Source organism: Leopardus geoffroyi, chromosome A2 (genome assembly GCF_018350155.1).
Source record: "Leopardus geoffroyi isolate Oge1 chromosome A2, O.geoffroyi_Oge1_pat1.0, whole genome shotgun sequence".
Lineage (NCBI taxonomy): Eukaryota > Metazoa > Chordata > Mammalia > Carnivora > Felidae > Leopardus > Leopardus geoffroyi.
The window spans coordinates 43665535-43689702 of NC_059331.1; the positions used below are offsets into that span (position 1 = coordinate 43665535).

The 24168-nt window shown below is 36.0% G+C and overlaps 1 protein-coding gene across 1 annotated transcript in view; it reads left to right on the forward strand.

Annotated features, from left to right (window-relative positions):
• The window catches only part of CNTN6 (contactin 6), a 284097-nt gene that overhangs the window by 238867 nt on the left and 21062 nt on the right, over positions 1 to 24168 (forward strand). Inside the window, 5 exon segments of the mRNA XM_045493582.1 lie at positions 17690 to 17865; positions 18214 to 18331; positions 18985 to 19143; positions 19257 to 19406; positions 23218 to 23288. Coding sequence (XP_045349538.1) covers positions 17690 to 17865; positions 18214 to 18331; positions 18985 to 19143; positions 19257 to 19406; positions 23218 to 23288 — 674 coding nt within the window.

Below are 24168 nucleotides of genomic sequence, written 5' to 3' on the forward strand. Positions count from 1 at the left end.
CATTACAGAGTCAAATATAATTTTATTTCTCACACCAAAATCAGCATATAGTGACCTTCCTGGTAATAGGGTGGTAAGGAGCAAATGAGAAATTTCAGCAAAGCTGATAAAACAATCATCTCTCTTTGAATTTACTTATCAGCCTCAGTCATGCAAGAAATGTTGTTGTTAGATAACATGTAAAAAGATAATAGTTACAAGAGTAAGATATTTTCCAGCTTAGTTTTTTAGCTGATATGGCTTATCTGTGTTAAGAGGATTCTGAAGTTATCTGCACTGTATGTCAGAGATTTCTCTTTCACTCATGCAGCAGGATAAAGCAATTTTCCATTCAAACATTGGGAGTGTAATTAGCAGCAGCCTCACCAGAGCCTCAGGAGTTGCCCAGTGTAATCTGAGGACATGTTCCATAGGCACAAACAGAAAATCAAAAAGAGAGAGACAGAGTTTAAGTGCTTTCGTTTTGGAGGAGTTGGATTAAAATGACAGTGTATACATACACTAAGAGGTATATGAAGATCACATAAAACAGGAAATTATTTGATCTGGCATTTGAAAAATTATTAAAAAGCAGGGTAACAGCAGGCTATAAAAATGATCTTGTTTGCAGGCAACATTTGTTTTTGTTTCCCCACTGGAGAAGTTTTGGATGTTCAATTATAGGCCTCATTGCTTTAGCATTATTTTCAACTGAAATGTCGGAACTTGGAAAAGCATATCTAATGTGCAAATTAAGTTTATTGCTGCTCATTTAGTTGTTTATTCTTTGTGATAGAAGTCTTTATTATACCAGCATAGAGAATGGCCTATCCATTTTCTCCAGCGGAATGATGGTGTGCACCATTATGGTTCTACATTTACTAAGAGAAATACCAAGATCAGTAGATAATTGGAGGTTTTGTGGCTTTAAAAGGTAGTTTAAAGGATTTCAGGTGTTGAGCCCAGCTTTATTGAGAAGCTCAGCTTTATTGAGTAAACCAAAAGTACAATTTCACCGAAATGACAAGGGACGCTGGAATATATCTGTCATATTTTAGTGGCTAAAAGCACCACTGCAGAGAAGTCTCCCAGTACTGCTAATATTTTCCTCAGAATGTTTAAAAATGATTAGTGGAAGCATTTTTCAGGTTAAAAAAAATAGTGAATTTGTACACTGGCTAGGAATTTTCTTTCCCCCACCAATATTGAAAATACTTCTGAGTGAATTCTTGACACTTGAATTCCATAATCTGTGCAAGTAGAAATGCAAACAAACAACCCCCCCCAAAAAAAAATCTGTTTAAGCAAATACAATATCGGTGTTACTTTAGTCTTTGTAACAGTTCACTCCACAGTCTTGTAAAAATGTGGTACGTATCACTCAGATAAAATAGTAAGCCGCTATTTTTCAAAATATATATTGTATGATATATAATGTGAAGGACAGATATTAATGAATTACAGGTTTGCTCCTTTGGTTTGTTTTTACTCTTCAAGATATTTTCCCCTGAACAAATTGAATCAAAACTGGTTAATGGTTTGTTTTGTTTTGTTTATTCTTAATAAAAATAAGGAGCAGATAGCTAGTCTTTTAAGCAAAGTGAAGGAAACCAGACAGATTAGTATAGACCACTCCTCAAGGAATTGAAAAGCACAGACTTTGGGATTAGATGAACTAGCTTTATTACTAACTAGCTTTATTACTGACATCTTGAAGACTTTGTTTTTATAGTTATTGGTGTTTTATTCTTTATTCCACTTTTTATTAACCACCATTTATCAAATATATACTGTGTTCCCGGCACTGTAATAGGTGCTTTATGAACATCATCTCAGTGATCCCTCAGAACACTGGGAAGCCAATAATTATTATCTCTTTTACACAAGGGGAGACTGAAGCATAGATTACTAAAACTACTTGACCATGACCCCTGTCTTAGTAAGTGGCAGAACTTTTTTCCTTCTTCTGTTTTATCTTCCAGTAACTTTATGTAATAATAACTACCTGAGACACATGCAGTTCCACATGGCATTGTTTAGAGTGCCCCGAAAAGGAAAATAGAGTAACCTGCAAAGATTAGTCCTTTCCCTAAATACTTCTGCTCTCACTTGTTAGAGTTCGATATCTATTTATATGCTCTTATCCATTGGAGATGAACTTTACATAGAATGAAATATGCAAATCATAAGTGTGTTTGCTGAATTTTGGCAAATGCATAATCAGTGTATCCCAAACTCTACTAAATATAGAACATTAACATCACCCTATAGAACTTTCCCTCATGCCCCATCTTAATCCTTTAATTCCTGCTCCCACCCTACTTGTAGAAGCAACCATTGTTAGGATTCTTTTCTGCCACTGACTTCACACAGATGCCATCATACAATATATATATGCTTTGGCGTCTGGCTTTTTTCGCTTGTCTTAAACCACTAGGTATCTGCTTTCTGATTTTATTAAAAATGAACAACACAGGGGTGCCTGGGTGACTCAGTCAGCTGAGCATCTGACTGTTGGTTTTAGCTTAGGTCATGATCCCAGGGTCCTGGGATCAAGCCCCATATGGGGCTCCATGCTGAACAGGGAGCCTGCTTAAGATTCTCTGTCTCCGCTCGTGTGCACTTTCTCTCTCTCTCAAAAGTGTATGTATATATATATATACATACATATACATAAAAAGAACAAAACTTTTACCAAGAGTAGGTGTAGTCTGTGCAGTAGAAAAATATCTTGAACTGTAAGTATTTTTGTCTTCAATTTCCTTTCCCAACGTGTACACATGTGTGCCCTGAGTATTTGGTTAGGAAGTAGAAGTTCATTGGTATGTCCTTGATTCCGGCCTGATGCTAAAAGAAACTATTAGACTTCTCTGTTGCTCAAGCCATCTCTTTCTAAAGTGGCACAGTGGTCACTTATGTTCTGGTGCCATTTTTTAGGAATAATGTGCTTCATTAGGATGGAAAAGACCCTCTGGTGCAAGTTCTGTCTTCAGTGTCTGGATCCTGAATACTCAAGGAAGCAGTTGGCAGATTCTTTCTAGCCTAAGTGAGGGATGGTGCTGGAGGAGGGTGGTGGTGAAAGGGAAAAAAAGTAGTCAGATGAATACAATTCACCCTGATTCTCATCTTCTAGCTTTTATTGTCTCGTTTTGCCTCCCCTCACCTCAAGATAAATGTCCAGAAGAAAACATCCCCTTGCTACTAGATTCTGTCGCCAAACAAAATAAAATTCCCTAATTCCGTTTCCTATAAAACTACAGCTTTCTTCCACCTGATGTTTTATTACAGCCTAGCACAGAGTTACAGTTGGAGGACTGAGTGAATGTTATCTATTTATAAGAAATATAAATGTGATGCCAAAAATACTCATTGCCTATTACATAGTAACAGCCTCGAAACTGAGTAGTTGGTGTATCTAATTCATTAAGCATACTCTACTGTGCATGTTCTTTTTAAATAGATGTCAGACTTTGTTCTGATTACTTGTTGATATAAAAGATATGTGTTTACATTTTACATTATTACTTGCTAGGGAATTTTTCAGTGTTACCTTGCATGATATTTAGACATGTTTTCTCATTGAGACAACTCGAATTTTAGACATTTACTTTCCCTGGACTGTTCTTTCTTTTCTTCTGGGATTTTGGAAGGCTTTTCATATTTGTTCTACATCATTTAAATATTGAGGTGAAAGATAAATGGGTGATAGTACCTGCAGGTAAACTGGAATATATTGACCACCGTTACTTTACACATTGAAATCAAGCTATTACACTGCCTATGGTAGAATATACCAAGTGCTGTGTGTCTTTTTTAATCTGTGAAAAATTATCTGTCTGAGCGGATAAAACTTGTGCTTGACTAAACTTACCAGCCTTATGCAAGCAGACATATGAAGAGGAAAAGTACATTATAACAGATGAAAAATTCCTCCATTTCTGGCTTGCTAGAGGAAGAAAATTAAAGACTCTATCATACTGATTTCCTTGTTTGTTTGTTATCTCTCTACAGGGTTTATTTCAGAGATTAGCTTTGAATTTCCTGTATTTGCTTTCCCTAGAGTTAGTAATTTTCTTGTTTTGTTTGTTTGCTTCATTTTCTATGGACTTGCCAATTACTCATTCCTCAATTCTATCTCAGTTGTCTCCCTTAAAAAAATCAACCTGACCTTGGGTTTGGGAGCCCCATTGCCTAAGCATCATGCCTTTCTCAACATGCTCCCTCATTTTGGTCTAATGCATCTTCCAGTGGATTTTTGAGAAATAATTCAAGAGGAATGCCAATTTTGGAGATCCTTCTTGTTTGAAAATGTATTCATTCTATGCTTACATTTGCTTGATGGCTTAGTTGGAAATAGAATTCTAGATTGGAATTCATTATCCTTGGCAATTTGGAGATGTTAGTCTGCTCTGGGAGCTGAAACCATTCTGATTTCTGAACTGTTGTGTGTGACATCTTTTTTATATCTCTGTCTGTCTCTCTGTCGGTTTTTCCCAGCATGCCACAATTGCATGATGATGTGAGGTGGTGCATGTCTATTTCCGGCCTTTACATGGGGCATTTGGTACACTTTGTCATCCTGAAAACTCGCACCCTTCTTCCTGGAATATCTTCCTGAATAATTTATTAATTTATTCCATTTCTTCTTCTATAATCCGTATTATTGAAGAACTGGTACTCTAGTTTCTGTGTGTGCAAGTATGTATATATGTATGTATCTGTGTGTGTAGCTTATTATATTTTACATATTTATATAGATTTAGATAGTAGATGTAGTTTTTATGCATGTATATATGAACTATATATTTTATTTCTCTTAGTATCCATTTTGTATCTTTTTTGTTTTATCTTCTGGGAAATTTTCTCTACTTTGTCTTTCAGACCTTTTATTGAATTTTTGTTTTTGCTATTTTTTTTTTCAAATCTCTAAGTGTCCTTTATTTTCTGACTGTTCCTTTATATGATACCTTGCATTTTTTCTCTCTCTGTCTAAAAATATTGCTCATAAAAGTATTGCTCAGTTTTTCTTTTATCTAGTTTGTTTTACCTGCATGGCCTCCGTGGTCCCAAATTCCTTTCTTCTCTTTGTCTTAATCCTCACCCTTTACTAAGAGGTGTACCGAGATACTTTGTGAATCTTAGTTGTCTGCTCATATTTAAGAATGGAATACTAAAAATCTTATAGAAAGCTCTGACCAAGTTGCTGGACTTCACACTAGGAAGATCTGGCTGGGATATATCCTTGGGGAACTCTTAAAGACACTGTGTTTAGGTGTTTTCTCTTAGGTTTATCAGATGCCTAGGACAACTGTCCCCCACTTCTAATCCCACATTCATGCCTGGAGAGCAGAGGGGCAGCAGACAGCACCCTCGGAGCTAAATGATGTTATAAGACATGGATCTCAGCGCTTACTATGTACATGTTCCTTAATTTCCCTGTTTTTAGTAAGAGTCCCCATCTTCAACTATGCTCATACCCAGCAGTTCAGAGACCCTCTGTTTCATATCCTCTCTGGAGAATAATTTTGCCAGTCTTCTGCTGAGACTGGAAAACGCTGTAGAAATCATATAGCTTTCTATTCATAAAGTGCAAAAGGGGGGTTGACACATTCAATAAATTTTCTTCTCAGCCTTCTTCACGGCCAGCATAGGATTGATATTTATGGTATATCAGTTAGAAATCGTTTCATTTCGTTACCATTTCTCAAATTTTGTTTCTCCTTTTGACCCCTGTTTTGGTGGCTTTATCTTTGAAAAAATTTCTTTGGGTTTTATTTATTAAATGTTTTTAAAGAACTGAAAATAAACACTGTGTTTAATCAATTACCTTCATCAGGATATTATATATCTTATTTTTTATAATGATTCTATTTTTCTCTACCAACATTTACAAAAAGCCAAGCTTTAGTTATTTCTTGCTTAAATAAAACTTATCAAGAAATCAATAAAGCAGAGTTTGGATGGGTCAGGAACTCAAATCTTCCACTTGTATTCTAGATATGATTCCCTCTTGTGTTCAGGGACATCAATCTACCAATTTTCTTTCTCCCTATCACTCTGTCTCTGTCTCTTTCTCTACCACATTCTTTCTCCTTCATCTCTGTTATTTTGTGTAACGCATCATCCCCACCAAATACTTTTGCATTATTATTCTCATAATTTAAATAAGACCTCTTCTGACCCTGCTTCCCTTCCAGCTACTGCCATATTTGACTATTCTCCTTTATATCAAAAGTTATCTATATGAGCTTGTTTTTTCCAAACCTTCTGGTCAACTTTGCTTTAAATCAATGCCACCAGCCTTTTCCCCCTACCATTTCATCAACACTGCTCTTAACAAGGTGACTAGTAACCTCCACGTTATTAAATACAGTAGTCAGTCCCAGTCCTCATTTACTTAACCTATCAGACTATTGATCACATCCTTCTTGAAATACATTCCTCACTTGGCTGCCTGCACATTGCATTTGTCAGGTTTTCCTTTTACATCTTAAGTCACTTCTTTTTTGTTTCCTGTGCTGGTTTTTTTTTTTCAGTTTTACTATTTCCTAAATTTGGGGTATGCCAGAGATTTGTCCTTGCATTTATTCTCTGCTATATCTACTCCCACTTATTTGGTGTCTTATTCTGTCCTCTTATGTTAAACACCAAACGTAAGCAAATTCCAAATTGATACACCACGTTCACGTTTCTACCTCGATCCAACGTGCTAACATTGGCCTCCTAACTCTTACTCCCAAAACTTGCTCCTATTTAGGTCTTTCCCTCTGTATCCAGAACAGTCTGTACTGACAGTTGCCACTCAAATCTTTGTAGTCATATTTTACACCTTGCTTTCTTTCAAACCCCATATCCAGTTGTCCAACAAATGGCATTAGCATCTGTATATGTACAGAATCTAACTACTTCTCACCACTGCAATTACCAAACTGTAACTACTACCATCCTTTTTCCAGTGCATTGCTATAGCACAGAGGTGCTTAACCAAGCTGGTTTTGCCTCCGAGACCTCCAAGGAGACCTTTGGCAATGTGTGGAGGATGCTGCTAAATAGCCTGTAATGCACAGGGCCCCCTCCTTACCTCACTCTGAATCCACCCATACGAACATGCAACACAAAATTATCTGGCTCAAAACATTAATAATGTTGATGTTGAGAAACTCAGTCATACAACCTCATGAGTATTTGTCTTGATTCCACGTGTCTCTCCTCTAGAAACTAGAATATTCCTATTAAAATGTAAATGAGATTTTTTGCCTCTTACGATGGAAGTCCTCTAATAGATCTTCAGTTCAGTGTTGTTTCATTTGCTCACTATTCATACTGATGTACACCTGAAAGAAGGTGTAGGATTTGAAACTAATTAGAGAGTTATGAATAAAACATTGAATAAACACTTATGTTAAGGGTTTCTACTTTTTTTTTGAGAGAGAGAGAGAGAGGCACAGAGAGAGAGAGAGAGAGAGAGAGAGAGAGAGAGAGAATCCCAAGCAGACTCCAAGCTCTGTGCAGAGCCCAACACAGTCATGAGTTCATGATCTGAGCCAAAATCAAGAGTCAGACACTCAACCAACTGAGCCACCCAGACACCCCAAGGGTTTCTACTTCTATAGGAAGTAATACCCAATTCTTTCTCCAATTGTTATTTTATATATATATATATATATATATATATATATATATATATAATGTTATTATATATATATATATATAAAATGTATATAAACCCAACTATACCAACCCAAATATGTTATATATGGTATATAAACCCAAATATATATATGTTATATAATGTATATAAACCCAGATATATATATATGTTATATAATGTATAAAAACCCAAAGATAAATGGCCTAAATATTTTCAACCCTACACACAGTCTTTTATTAAACATTATTAATATTTGGAGAAACTTTTGTCCTGACTAGTCAAAGTAGATTTTCACACCAATATCAGCCCCCGAATATTGTTAAAATCTTTTAAAAATGAATAAAAATAGCAGTTCCAAGGAATTATGACAGTAACCAAGGTGTTTGCAACATAAGGGACAATATTCTGGAGAAAAGAAAAGCACAGATAGGTGATTACAACACTCCCCAGTGTTTTTCTCCTCCAGAAACTTGTCACTTCCCAAACAGTATGAATCAAGAATTTGTAAAATTTAAAAATTAAAACAAACAAACAAACACAGAAAATATCTCAAACAGAAATTTTGGTTGCTTCATGGTGCAAGGAAGACAAAAATTGGGGCTTAGAATATTCCAGATAAAATGAACCTACGATACAACCTGACCCTGAATGGAGGCACCGGAAGGACTTTGCCCTGGTAATAAAAACAGAACACAATTGACCACCGATCAAAAAGACTGACATTCAGTCTCCATTCATATCCAGTCCTGATTGTATTCTGCTGTTTTTAGTTGCCTGCTTAGAAAAATAAATCTTCTTGGAAAAAATATAAACGAATAAAACATTTATTTACATTGCAATGCATATTCAGTAAAATATTACCAGGAATAGCTGGAGACAGGATCAAAACCCAGCTGAACATCAGACATTAGCAATAAGTCACAGCCAAGAGGAGTATGAAAGTTATTAGACAAGGGTTTTAAATAATTGTGATTAATATGTTAAAAAATAGATGACAAGATGGCAAATTTTAGCAGGGAAATGACATGTATTAAAAATCAGTTGGACAGAGAAAAACAAATACCATATGGATTCACTTATATGTAGAATCTAAAAAACAAAAGGAAGGAACAAACAAACAGAAACAGACTCATAAATACAAGAATAAACTGGTTGTTACCAGAAGGGAGGGAGATGAGGAGGATGGGCAAAATAGGTGAAGGGGATTAAGAGGTACAAATTTGCATTTGTAAAACCAATAAGTCATGAAAATTAAAAGTACAGCATAGGAGATATAGTCAGTAATATCGTAATAACACTGTACAGTGACAGATGGTGACTGTTTATTATCGTGAGCATTGAGTAATGTATACAGTTGTCAAATCACTATGTTGTGCACCTGAAACTAATATAATATTGTGTGTCAACTATACTGCAATAAAAGAGAATCAATTGGAAGTCTAGAGCTAAAAACCACAAAAGCTACAATTAAGAACAATAGAGATTGATTTAATACCAGATTAGATGTGGCAGAGAAAAGAATTAGGAAAATGGAGAGTGTGTAAACGGAAAATATCCAGACTGCAACATGGAGAGAAAATGCAATGAGAAAGACAACAATAGGACATAAGGATATATTGGATATGAATAGTTCCAATATTGTGATACTGTAGTTCCAAAAGGACTGGAGAGGAGAGAAAGAAAATGAGGGATGGGCAGTATTTGAAGAAGTATTTGCCAGAGATTTAAAAACAAACAAACAAACAAACAAAAAACCTGAAAATGACAGCAGCCATCCTTTTCAGGAAATTCTATGAGCCCTAATTAGGATAAACACAAAGGAAAGTTTAAGCACATAGTAGTGAAACCAAAAAAGAAAAGAAAAACTATCCTGATAAAATAGATACATTATCTTCAAAATAACAATAAGACTGACAGTTGTTACAACAACAGAAATAAGAAAATCCAAAAGTCTGTGGAATGGCTTTTCTAATGGGCCGAAAGACCACAGTGATAAGAATTCAACTCCCAGCAAAAATATCCTCCCTAATGAACACAAATTAGAGATGCTTTCATACAAACAAAAGCTCTGAGAATCCATCACTATCAAATGTACACTACAAGAAGTATTGATGACATCCCTATGGCTACAATAAAATATCCCAGATCAAAGCTTGTAAATGGAAGAAAAAATAAGAGGCATGGAAAGGGTTAGTATGTTCCTATGTAGGTTAAACTGAGATTCTGAGGACTTAGGAAGAGGACCAAATTTCAAGTATTCATTTCTAGCCTTCACAATATCAGAGAATTTTGTCACCTGTTTGAGGTGCTATTTGTACACTAGATTCCTTTATGTTGGTGTCTTAGCAACATTTCCTATAATGTCATTACACAAATGAAGGCAGACTCATGTTTGTACAGAGTAAAGAAAGGTTTGGTGATTTTTCTTGTTTTTGTCCATTGTTGGAGAGAAGTTGATAACTTCAGAAATACTTGAGAAGTTACTATTCTGAACAGTCACACTGAAAGATTATTACTCATAGATGAAAGTTCCAACTGAGTTGAAGGTACAAAAGAAAGAAACAAATAAAAAGTGACACAAAAGAATATTTTCCGGATGGTCAAGAAAGCCCAATTACATATTTTCTTGCCATTCCCTAGCTTCTAAAAATGTAGTTAGGGATCATAATGTGCAATTGATACATGGAAGAAGTCTCATTTGTGTTTAGAGAAATCATGCTGAGGAATTCTGACAGAATTTTTAATATTAGTTTTCATGTGTTTTGAGATGCTCATAACTGAAGATGTATTCTGGAAGCATCTTTGGCTATTACAGCAATATGAATTTGAGTAAGGCTATTCATCAAAAGCATTATAGATCTTATTAAACCTTTCATTTTACTTCTTCAGAACAGGATTATTAGATCAAGCTGTTTTTATATGATTTGTATCTCATGAAAAGAGATTGAAAATGGAAATATTAAAATTCTATAATTTTATTAACTCTTTATGAATGTTTGTCATTAATATTTAGAATAATCTTCAAAAAGTGATAGGTCCTGGGCTCCTGGGTGGCTCAGACAGTTAAGCCTCCCACTCTTGATTTCGGCTCAGGTCATGATCTCATGGTTCCTGAGATCCAGCCCCACATCGGGCTCTGGACTGACAGCAAGAAGCCTCTTGGGACACTCTCTCTCCCTATCTCTCTCCCCCTCCCCTGTTGGCATGTATGTACAAGCACACCCATGTACTCGCATTCACACACACACCTCTCTCTCTCTCTGTCTCTGTCTCTCTCTCTCAAAATAAACTTAAAAAAAAAAGTGGTGGGTCCTCATCATTTCATCACTTTACAAGCTGAATGGGAAAGATGCCCCTTATTTTGTACATAAATTATTCACTAACTTCATCATTTCTTTCTGGTTTTCTTTTATTGCAAATGAGTATTACACACAGAAAAGTAGAAAAAATAGTATAAGGAACTCTTATTCACCCATCAGTCAGGGTTGTTAATCATCAACTCATATCTACCTTTGTTTCATCCATACCTCCACCTACTGCTTGCTCAGCATCCACCTCAGATATCTAGAGGCAAATCATAAACATCGTAATTTCATGTGTAAATATTTCATAATGTATCTTTAAAAGAAAAGGGAATCTTCTTTTTAATACAATAATAAACCAGTTTTATTGTATTACAAAATTAGCAATGATTCCTGAATTATTTACAGTTCAAATTCACATGATTGTCTCATAAATATGCATTTCTGTATATATGTATAGGCTAAGGAAATACACACAGATAAGCACGTATCTGTGTGTATGGTGTGTGTGTGTTAATTCTCTTCACCCATGACAATCATACTTCCAAACATTGTTTTTCAGAATCTTTATATCCCAAGATGTATTAAGAGGTGTTACATGGATTAAAACTGGTCCCTATCTAGTAAGCATAGGAAACTGAGAATTAAATGTGCTTTAAGAAGTTTCTTTAAGCCAAAATTCTCAGAGCTTTTAATATGCTAAAATGTACTGTGGCACTGTAAAGGCAGATATGGTATAGAGAATTAATTACACTTAAATAACCTCAAAAGTCCATTTTTATGTATTTATTTTTTGAAGCATTACTAACCAATTCCATTTTACTAGATACGACCTTTTCCTGGATCTAAAGCATTAGAGACTTTCTGACAATATATTTACATAACTTGGATTTTCCTTAAATAGAAATTTCAGGTTCAAATTTCAAAACCTGAAGCAGTATTTCTCAAAATGTGGTCCCTGGACTAACTACAGCAAAATCGACTGAAAAAGTGGCCTGTTAAAAGTCCATATTCTTGGTTCCCTTCACAGACCTACTGAATCAGTATTTCTGGTAGGAGTTGAGGATTTCACATTTTGAGCATGTTCTCTGAGGAGTTGTTATGCATGCTACAAAGTTTAAACTTCTAGAATTTCTACAAATACTTAAGGAATTTGCTACAAGAAGTAGAAGATGATTCAGAATGAAAAGGAGCAACTATCTTTTGTTCCAAGAGAAAGAGGCTTAAAGAATTTCAAAGTTTCACAGGTGAGAGAGTATAGCATAGGTGACTTCTTTCCTTTTTAATTTGTTATAATTCAGGCCATAATGGTCTCACTTATCCATAAATACAAGAAGTACTTCAGTCTTAACCATGAACTTCATGTTATTGTACCTACTCTATTGGTATTTAAGGACTCCCAGGAAAGGAGAAGAGTAAATGTGTGTATATACCTCCCTCCACTCCCTGAGAGTTATTTGAATGGTTTGGAAAAAAAATAAAAATAAAAGCCTCTGATATTAGAATTTCTTAAGAGTGCAAGTGTTTGCAAAGGAGCTGTCTCGACTGGTTAAGGAACTAAAGAATAGTCCTTGTTTTTTTCCTAAAATGGCATCAAAGATTCTGTATATTTCTGCTGCACAAGAACCACTCTCCCCTTCTCTGCGAGTGTGATTTTGTCCCTGCGGCGTATTCACTTGGAATTGTGAGCCCGGAGCTGCGAGTGGTTGTAGGAGAGAGCTCTGTAGGGTAGCAATGAGCAGCCTGGTGGCTCAGAGCCACCTACACAGGATTAGGGCAGATCTGCATGTGGTGTGGGAAGAAGACACAGTAGGTAAAAGACTTCTTGTCCAAGCACCCCCTCACCCACAAGGAGACTATGCGTAGGGGAATAACGCTCGGGTAATCATCTATGCTCTTCTTTTGGATAAAAAAGCCTATTTACATAGAAACTATTTCTTTTTAAATATAATCTATTTTTCCACCCTACAGATAATGGTATGTCTCTGCTTCCTATTTTCAACGCTTCCCATTTTCTTTCCGCAAAAAGAGTACATTTCTAAGCGTGTCACCCAGGACTAGCTTCATTGGTGTGCGGCTCCTCCACATAGGACCCTGTGCTGAGAAAGGCCCCGTTTTGGTTTATCGCCCTGATGTCACTGTCCTGAAATGCTTAGTCATCTTGTCTCTGAAGTCCTACTTTGTCAGTGAAGTCTACCGGGACAGCGGAGCATGCGCGCAAGCAGAGGAACTATACTGGGTGTCGACAGGTGTGCCCACGTGAGGTTCAGCAGCAGCAGCCCATTTGCAAACAGGCTTAGCCCTATGGACCAAGCAGACAGTGTCCACGCATAAGAGTCGGTACCGTGTAGACCCCCCTGCCTCGTGGCAGTCAGGAGTTCTGAGGCCCTGAAAGTGGGTCCATCAGGTTGGTGGAGGTGATGGTCACAGCAGCCCCAGAAGTTTCAGTGGCCGACTACAAAGGGCCTCACAGGAGCAAGGAGCTCAAAGCAGTCAGTGCCAGGAAGTAATGTTGAGAGGCCCGCTGGCCCAGCGTCCATGTAATCTTTGTGACATTTGCACAAATAGTGACTCTTCAACCTCAGCACCAGGACGGAACTGTCAGTGTTCAGGCAGTAACTTTGTTAGCAAAGACTTACAAAATAATTGCCTGCACTTGAGCATTGCAATAAGGCATATCACAGAGTTATTCACATTCTTCAAAGAGTTTAGCATACCTTGTTTTTGAACATTTGTCCAACATTGGAAAGCTAATATCCAGAGGCTTAAAAACAGAAATTAAATGTAAAGACTTTTCCACTCAATGGTAAAGAACACTTTTTATAGGAAGCTCCAGGTGACCTAATTATTAATGAGTGTTTCCCTGTAACTGAAGATAAGGCAAGAGAATGCGTAAACAGGCATTTTGGAGTATACACAAGTCATGAAGACACTTTCAGTGTCTTGTATAGTCTTCAGAAGTTACAGGGTATGTCAGAAGAGCACTAAAGTTCCACTGTTTACATTTACACCTAAAATTTAATTCAGAATTACACGAAATGCATTTGGATGAAGAGTTAAATCTTCTAAGAAATATTGTCCCATGAGAATCATCAGCTGTAGATGTTCTAAAATTTATATTTCAAAATATATCTATCCCAATGTTGTCACATCCTGTAAACTACTGTTTACAGTCCTGTAACAGTTATATCAGTAGAAAGATGCTTTGCAAAATCAAATATCGAAAAATATTTGTAATTTTGCATTCATCATGAGCAACCGATACCAGTTACTTCAAGTGAAAATGAAATTGCGTAAAACACATTCTAATAATTTAAGAAGCAAATTTGTGGAAAGGTGAGAGAAAGCTTAGATCAAGCCAGATATAACTTTAATAAGGCATTATTTAATGTATTATATAAAACTGACAACAACAACAACAACAACAACAACAAAAAAAAAAAAAAATATATATATATATATATATATATATATTGCAATTTGTAAGTTTATGTTGCTCCAATGCATCACTATTACCCTATTACATTTTATAGGTTATACAACATTCCTAAAGAAAGTTGCTTTATATTCAGTACATTTTTTAAAGTTTATTTATTTTGTGAGAGACAAGAGTGGGGAGGGACACAGAGAGGGAGAGAGAGAATCCCAAGCAGCCTCTGGGCTGTCAGCGCAGAGCACAACGTGACGTTCAGTCTCCCAAACCTTGAGATCATGACCTGAGCCAGAGTCGGATGCTTAACTGACTGAGCCACCCAAGTCACCCCACATTTTCATTTCACACCGTGACCCACAAATTATGTAGCGGATCCTAAAGATATTTCAGGCTTATGTCTTCACAATGACTATGGCCCAGGTTCGTATTTTCCAATTTTACTCCTGTATTACTCTCTAATACTGGGATTTCCAGCAATGACTGCCCTGCATGTACTATATTTCTTCTTCGCACAGATTCTTTGTACATGTTCTTGCATCTTGCTGGTATGGGCACCTTCTCCCTACCTGCTGTCTTTACCAAAACTCCTATTTGCCTTTTACTCTTAGCTAAAACAACTCTTTCTCAATAAACTGACCCCTCAGGATTCCCCATTTTAATAGAATCATTCACTTCTAATATATGACACTTATCACAGCTGTAATTATGTACCCATTAATATGATTTGATTCATGCCAACTTCCTACTTTAGACTTAAGTCTCTGTGAAAGCAGGCACTGTATGGTTTTTGTTTGTTGCTGATTTTTTTCCTCCATATTCCTTTGTATTTCCAATACTGAGCAGATTGCTAGAATTTGGTAGGTGCTCAGTAAATACCAGTTAATAAGTGAAATAACTAGTGATGATATCTAAACATTATAAATTATAATAATACAAATATTTCTTATTCATGAAATTTTAGTCATTATTAGTGTCCTACCGATGAGCTATGTATACAGGAAATGATTTGTCTCACTTTGCTACTTTGTGGTGCCATAAATGGAAGGAGTTGCTGTCATTTTTAATGTTTGAAAATTACTTTAATTGCATGATCTAAAACTTTAAATCAGAGCAGTTTTGCTCTACCAACGCATCCAATTAGCCAACTCATCCTCCCATAAATGTAAATAAGACATTAGTGATACATTCTTTTTCCAAGAAATTACATCAGGAAAATATTTTCTAGTTCCAAAAAGTGTTCTTGAAACCCTGGTTATCATTTATCCTTACTTTGGGGGAGAGCAGTGAAGAAGGCTTGAAATTAGGAATGGATTGAGTCCACAGAATCATTCTTCAAACTTTTCTCCAAAAATAATTAGAATGAAAAGTGTATGCATCTAATATAATAAAGGAGAGAACATTTTTAAATTATGTAAACATAAAGATACATCTGAGGTAGATTGAGTTAGATTTTCTGTGTTATATTCAGAAATACAGTATGTGTTTTTATTTTTCCATTGCTCTCTTATCAATACATACCTTAAAACCCAAGATTATTAATTTCTATTTTTTGCTCCTGAACTTTTACCAAGGTAACAGTTGCAATTTTTAAATATTAGAGTAAGACTTAGCATTCTGTTGATAGAACACAGAGGCACACGAATCCATTTGAACACAGAAATTCAGGCTCAGTACAGTTTGGATTCTGGAGTAGCATGAAGAAGACAGAAGGAAAGTAAAATGTTCATTCCATCTCCTTTAGGGTTAAACTTTATCTTACAAATGATCTTTAGAGAAACAGATCTGCCAGTCTCCCATTTCACAGTTTTGAAACTTCCTTAGGTACAGTATTTTTTTTCAGTAGAATTTTCCCAAACCCCTATTTCTTAAATGTAAATTCCTTAAAAAAATATTTTATTTTGGTCAGATAGTGCATATCTGAGTCCAAGTGTATGTCCAGGCCTTCTTTATGGTTACTGAATTTCCTATTCAGTCAATCTTTAGCCCTCTAAAATCAGAAGTATTTATTTTGTTATAAAAAAAAATGTAGTCAGATGTGATCTATTACTATGAGTCTCTTTAAAATTTTGTTTAATGTTTATTTATTTTTGAGAGACACAGAGACAGAATGTGAGTGGGTTGGGGCAGAGAGAGATGGAGGCACAGAATCTGAAGCAGTATCCAGGCTCCGAGCTGTCAGCACAGAGCCTGACATGGGGCCCATACTCACGAGCTGTGAGATCATGACCTGAGCCGGAGTCAGATGCTCAGCTGACTGAGCCACCCAGGGGCCCCACTATGCATGTCTTTTAATCAGGGAAATCAGGACTCTCAAGTTCAACTAGAGTATTTTTTGGAAATGAGCTTTGAAATGTTGGTCACTGGAACACTAGGACTTGTAGAACAATGGTTGACATTGTGACTGATGTTTCTGGAGGGAAGTTTTTTTTTTTTTAATGTTTATTTATTTTTGAGAGAGAGAGAGAGAGAGAGAGAGTGGGAGAGGGGCAGACAGAGAGGTAGACAGAGGATCCAAAGAGGGCTCTGCGCTAATAGCAGAGAGCCTGACGTGAGGCTTGAACTTACAAACCATAAGATCATGAACTGAGCCCAGGTTGGATGCTTAAGTGACTGAGCCACCCCAGTGGCCCAGGGAAGCCACTCAGGGAAGATCAGGTAAGATTTTTGACAGATGTATAATTCTGATGTTGCAAAATCTGGATAAGAGAGGGAAAACATGCATCTTTACTATTCATGTTGCATCTTTAGGTGAAATAGAAAATTATCACAACTGTGTTAGAAATAGGACATATATTATATTCACACCAGTAAATATAAGATTATGATTATATTTAATAAGTACCATTTAATAGGTAAATGGTAGAATATATGATTATAATTCTCTACATAAACTATTGTAGTTATCATCTTAATGACATCCTTTTTCTCCTAGTATATGAAACTAACACAGACTAGGGCTGCAACCAGTATGTGGATTTTAATGTTGCACGTAGAATTTTAGAATTAAAAAAAAAAACTGTGTGGTGCATTTTTCATATACAAAATGCTGTATTTTGAAGTACAGAGTTTTCTATAAACTACTTATTTTTGTATAAAATATGAGTAAAACCATGTCTTACTTGTATGACAAGTAATAAGCTACACTGATTAATGCAGAAATACTTGAATACAAAGGGATTACAGTTATTCCTACTGAATATGGTAGAGTTCTAAGTTGTATTTATACAATTTCAAACAATTGCATGACCATTCAAAATATGCATTTTATTGCCATGTGCTCACATTTTATAAGCTTTTCATAATAATAATATTTTTTCTCAACAGAGAGGACTGTTATTACCATTCCACCTTCCAAAATGGATGTTACAGTTGGAGAGAGTATAGTCCTACCATGCCAGGTGTCCCATGACCCCTCCATTGAAGTTATATTTATATGGTCTTTCAATGGAGATGTCATAGACTTAAAAAAAGGAGTGGCTCATTTTGAAAGGATTGGAGGAGTAAGTTGCCCAAATTTTTAAGTACTTAATAAAATAAATCAAGTCTTTTCACGTGAATCAACATCTTCCATAATTATTCTCCCCATATTTATTTGCATGGATAACCCCTGTTTATGAAGCTGCATCTGTTTTTGTTTTATTTTGTTTTATGACTTTCATAGTAATGCTGTGTTCTAGATAATTAAGGGGATAGGAAAAGGGATCATGTAGGAGCAACGACAATGATACTAGTATATCTCTTAATTTCAAAGCTGTCCCATATTTAATATTTATCCAGCTGTAAAAAAAAAAAAATGGGCCCTGCTGGGTATGATTATGTTTTATCCCCTTTTTGCTTTCTATCTGCAGGAATCTGTTGGGGATTTGATGATAAGGAATATTCAGTTAAATCATTCAGGAAAATATCTATGCACAGTGAAAACAACTCTGGAAAGTTTATCTGCTGTGGCTGATATCATTGTTAGAGGTAAGCATAATGGTGGAAACAAATGAGCACTTTATTCACAGCAAAAAATGTTAATAAGTGAATGGTAGATCTCTGAGTAACCATATCATGATAAAGAAGTGAGATAAAAATACAGATTTTTTATTTTCTAAACCTCAGGACTCCATGGCATATGTAGCGTGGATATGGATATTGAATGGAGTAGGTTTTGTGTATTTATAACGAACGATCAATCTCAGCAAGCAGTGTCAGTCTGTAAAACGTAGCCATGTCTTCTATCTATCATAAAGCATTCTTATCAGAAGAGGATCAAAGTGATATATTCCTGTAGTTCTCTATATAAGTCTCGTTTACTCAAGGTACCTTTTGAAAAAGGAGTAGATGAAAGATGTTCCCAATTTTTGAGAGTTCTCAATTTTTCAGAGTAGCTCCCTAATGGGTGATATTCACCCATCTCATGATTGAAATTTTCTAATCTTCAAAGGAAGCATTTCTAAATTAGTATCTCACCATGTAAACTGAACTAATAGGGCTTTATCTCACATAATTTGTTAACAATACCTTGTGTTCAATATTTTATTTTCTAAGCGTAAGAGAGAAAAATAAACTGCCCCGTCCCAAACCAATGAATCTAATAATTTTCAATATAGTTATCATCCAACGTATTTTTCAAGGTCCACCAGGTCCCCCTGAGGATGTAAGAGTGGAACACATTTCCAGTACTACTTCTCAACTAAGCTGGAGACCAGGCTCAGATAATAATAGTCCCATTCAAATATTTACTGTTCAGGCTCGGACACCATTTTCTGTGGGTTGGCAGGCTGTTTCGACTGGTAAGTGACACCAGGGTTGGGGGGTAATTTTCTAAAACAGGTGTATCTGTTTGTTCAATTGGTTGATATTAAGTAGTGCTGGTTTTCCTGCCTGAATCCCCCCCTCTTTTCAGTTCCAGAAATTCTCAATGGTAAGACGTACAATGCAACAGTGGTTGGTTTGAGTCCTTGGGTGGAATATGAATTTCGTGTCGTTGCTGGGAACAGCATTGGGATTGGAGAACCAAGTAAAGCATCAGAATTGTTAAGAACCAAAGCGTCAGGTAAGAAATTAATGTCTTCTAAACACGCTCTCTGTGCTAATAGCAGAGAGCCTGACATGAGGCTCAAACTTACAAACCATAAGACCATGAACTGAGCCCAGGTTGGATGCTTAAGTGACTGAGCCACCCCAGTGGCCCAGGGAAGCCACTCAGGGAAGATCAGGTAAGATTTTTGACAGATGTATAATTCTGATGTTGCAAAATCTGGATAAGAGAGGGAAAACATGCATCTTTACTATTCATGTTGCATCTTTAGGTGAAATAGAAAATTATGATCACAACTGTGTCAGAAATAGGACATATATTATATTCACACCAGTAAATATAAGATTATGATTATATTTAATAAGTACCATTTAATAGGTAAATGGTAGAATATATGATTATAATTCTCTACATAAACTATTGTAGTTATCATCTTAATGACATCCTTTTTCTCCTAGTATATGAAACTAACACAGACTAGGGCTGCAACCAGTATGTGGATTTTAATGTTGCACCTAGAATTTTAGAATTAAAAAAAAACTGTGTGGTGCATTTTTCATATACAGAATGCTGTCTTTTGAAATCCAGAGTTTTCTATAAACTACTTATTTTTACATAAAATATGAGTGAAACTATGTCTTTTATGACAAGTAATCTACACTGATTAATGCAGAAACATTTGAATACAAGGGGAATACAGTTGTTCTTTATGGTATCGATCTTACAAAGAAAAAGTAAGAAGTATTTTTATGGGTCTTGTAGGATTTGGGGCCCCAAATCAGTGGCAGGAAACCAACAGCTTTCATTTTCACATTTTTAGGTACACAAAGCAAGGAATATTTTCTCCTAAATATAAGTTCAATGAGAGATGATTATAGCTAAGCAGGCATATCAAAAATAAGAGTTTTTCAGAAACTGTCCTCTCCTCTCATCTATTTTCTAGCCAAACTCCAGCAGGGAATCTGTACATTTGTAGATGCAAATGAGTTAGTGCTTGTTTCATTAAATGTTGTAGCCAAGAATTAATTGAGACTCTGTTGGTGCAGTCGGCCACACATTTCCATCTATTTCTCAACTCTGACCTAGTTGCAGCTTCATTGAGCAATAGTATAAATTATTTCCCATGCAAATGAGGTAAATCCTGAGCTCATTTAACAGCAGCACTAATTGAGCATCAGCTGGTTCGCTGAACAGCAAAATACAGGTGGAACCTGGCTCAGAAATCACCCCTTCTTAAGCTTTTTTCAATGGATCTGTTTTGTTCCACTCCTAACTTTACATCCAGGGTCACATTTGATCTTCTTGCTGCGTACCGCTGACAAATTCACTTTCTTACTCAGCGACATAAGTGAGGGATCGCTCTGTTGTCAGTGGCTCAGCTTAACAAGCACAAACTAATTCAATTAAGTGTGCTCAACTGTCCGATGTCAGTGAGGCTTTTCCAAGTTAAAGATAATATAAGTATTTTTATTTTAGAATTGGAACTGAAAACAACGTATTTGACAGTAATATCTTAAGTTAAATCATCCTAGCAGTTTAGAGGTGAGAGGAGAGTCATTCATTTTACAGAGGAGGAAAAGAAAGATCAGGATCATGGCTGACTGTTTCAGACAGAGGCAGGATTTGAACTCAGACCTTGAGACTTGGGCATCAGCGTTCTCCATAACCATGGGTCTTAATCTAGATGAGCAAGAGATTGGCATAAGGAGATGTGTATATATAAAAATTCCCAGGCCTTACCATAGACTGATTGGAAAAGAATCTCCAGGGGTCGCCTATGACTTGATATTAGCTTGAGTTTTAGGTCATTTGTTTACAGCTTATTTCTATCATGGTAGCTTTGGCAGGCTTGACTCTAATACTAAAGTTTTACAGTAAGGATTGTACGTTACTTTCTATTAACCATTGACACTCTTCTTTCAGTAGCATAATGAGACTAGGTGTTCATAATAATTACCCTGAGGTTCTGAATCATACTGAATGAAGTGTGTTCTTTTTCCTTTCCTTTCCTTTCCTTTCCTTTCCTTTCCTTTCCTTTCCTTTCCTTTCCTTTCTTTTCCTTTCTTTTCTGTTCTGTTCTGTTCTGTTCTGTTCTAGCTCCTTAAAGACCCTTCTTCCCAGTATGGTTTTAGGTTTAATATGGTTCATTTGAAAATGGAATAAAAAAGGAACTTTATTAGCCAGAATATTGGAAAGTTGGTAAAAAGCAAATTAAAGTTTACTCTAAAATAATTTCCTTATGTATCTACACTATTTAATGGTTCTGAAGAAGTGTTACCATATGTTGTCAAGTACCAGAAAACTCGCAACTATAGAACCCACTCTGATTTACGTTGTTTTTGGCCAAAGGCCATGGAAGACTTAGAAAGTAGGGTCTAGATACAAGACAATCTTTTAAATACATGTGAAGGTTAAAGCAGGCAAGGTTAGGGTATATTTGAATATGAAAATGGGTCATGCCTGACAGGTGCTATTATTAAAAAGAACTATTAGACTATCATATCACTATGTTGTTTATGAAGTTCAACATCTGTATCAAATGGCAGTAAATAAAATAAGTAGTCTAGATTTGTCTGAATGGTTTCCACAGTGGGAAAAAAAATTTGAAATGGGCAATTAAACATTGCATATTTTAATTCCTGCCTACCAGTCGGCAAACGTGCCCAGGCACGCCCACCCTCCCACCTCTGGATTTTAATCCGAATGGTCAAAGACAGATAATTGCATATGTTTCAACATTTAGAAAATATATCCTGCAGGAGCACCTGGGTGGCTCAGTCCGCTGAGTGACTCTTGATTTTAGCTTAGGTCATGATCTCACAGTTTGTGGGTTCATTGCTCTGTAGGGCTCTGCACTGATGGTGCTTAGCCTGCCCTCTCTCTTCCTCGCTCTCTTAAAATGAATAAATAAGCTTTAAACTTATATATATCCTGCAGAGCTATCCATTATCACAGCGTTAGGATACATCTGCCATTATTCCATGAAAGGATTATATTTTAACATTTCCACATGTGTAAAGTAAAACCCCATTCTGATGATATACAAGGCCCACACATACCACTGTCATCAATTTTGTAATTTTCCTCAGACTACTTATTATTCATTATACTAGCCCTTCAAGGGTATACTTGAAGGGCATAATTGTTTTCTAATTCACAAAAATGATCGTCATCTGGAATGTTCTACCACAGAGCCTTAGAGTCCTAGAGTTAAACGGAGAATATCCCCTCAGTCACATCCCTGACAGGAGGCCGCGTCCTTAGCTGCTAAGTGAAAGGTTAGGGGGAAGAAACCTTCCTGTTCTGTACTGAGAGATGTGAGATTTAAACACAGAGTTATAATTACAAGACTTACTTACATATTTTTAAGAATGTATTTTTAAATGTTAAACTATCTTGATGACTAAAAAAAAAGAAAAATCATTTTAGTTTGTTTATTAAAAAAAGAATTAATTAATATACTGCCTCAGTAACTTGTTTACAGCACAACTGTATAATTAGGCCCTAAATCAGCAGTGTCACTGTTACCATCTGAATGGAACATCATTTTGCCAATTAGTAGATGATGCATAATAATGTCAAATACACGATGTTACTCGATTTTTAATTAATTTTGGAGCCAGGGTGCTCATGTATCAAACACAACTGTGTCCTCTCTCTTAGAAATTTGGATATGTGTAAACATAATTTATGTTCATTAAAAATGCAAGACTGTCTCACAATGTGCAGCATGAGATGTTGAAAGGTGAAATCTAAAAACAAAATGCCTCCTGATGAAGATGTACTTTAATAATTGCCATCCCACATTTCTTTTGGTTGCTTTCAGTGCCTGTTGTGGCGCCAACAAACATCAACGGAGGTGGAGGAAGTCGTTCGGAACTCGTCATTACGTGGGAGGTAATTTTCTGTCCAACTGAGTTATTTTGAAAGAAAAAGATTTAGCTGGCCAGGAAGAATACTGAAAAACAAAAAGATTTATTTGATCACTACAGAGAATATATAAAAATACATGGTATAAAAGACTCCCCATGATGAATTACTTAGAGGAGGTATTGGAAACTCTTCTTATTTCTACTCAAGTGAGAAAGGTTAACGGACTCAACACAATTCTCTCCCACATATAAGAAAAACAACTTCAATGTCTATTTCAGGTTTGTCAGTAGCATTTTAATTATTACTTGAGGGACTAGACATTATTGTATTTATTGTCTCTGGGACTATTGTGCACGAGTTAGACTCTGTAGCGTGCAAGTAGAAAGTTCTTTTCCTATCACTGTTCTTTAAGGCCTTCCCTGCATCTAGATAAAAGCTTGAGCAAATGGTGTAGCTTTTGTGATTATTATCCTTATGAATTAACATATGGGCTCATTTTTATACTTGTTATAAATTTCGGCCTGGTTTATTACCATAAACTTTAGACTTTCCTCCAACGTAACGTTTCTTGTTTCTGGTAGCTTGGGTTTGCCTCAACCTAGGGCTTCTACGGTGTGAAAGGCAATGTAGAGTCAGATCTTTACCTATTCCCCATTCTGCTGTTGAATTTCTCCTTCCTCATTCACTGTTACCTCTTGCTTCTCCAGAGTTATAGTGGGTTTGGGCTGGGAGAAGAGGAAAAGTACTGAAAAGATCCTGACTGCTGGTACACTTGTAATTTGATTTTGGTGTATTCCAAAAGTGGCAAATGACCAGACGCTGTTATTTTTTTATTAAGTTTTTAATTTTAATTCCAGTGTAGTTAACATACAATGGGATATTAGTTACAGGTGTACAATGTAGT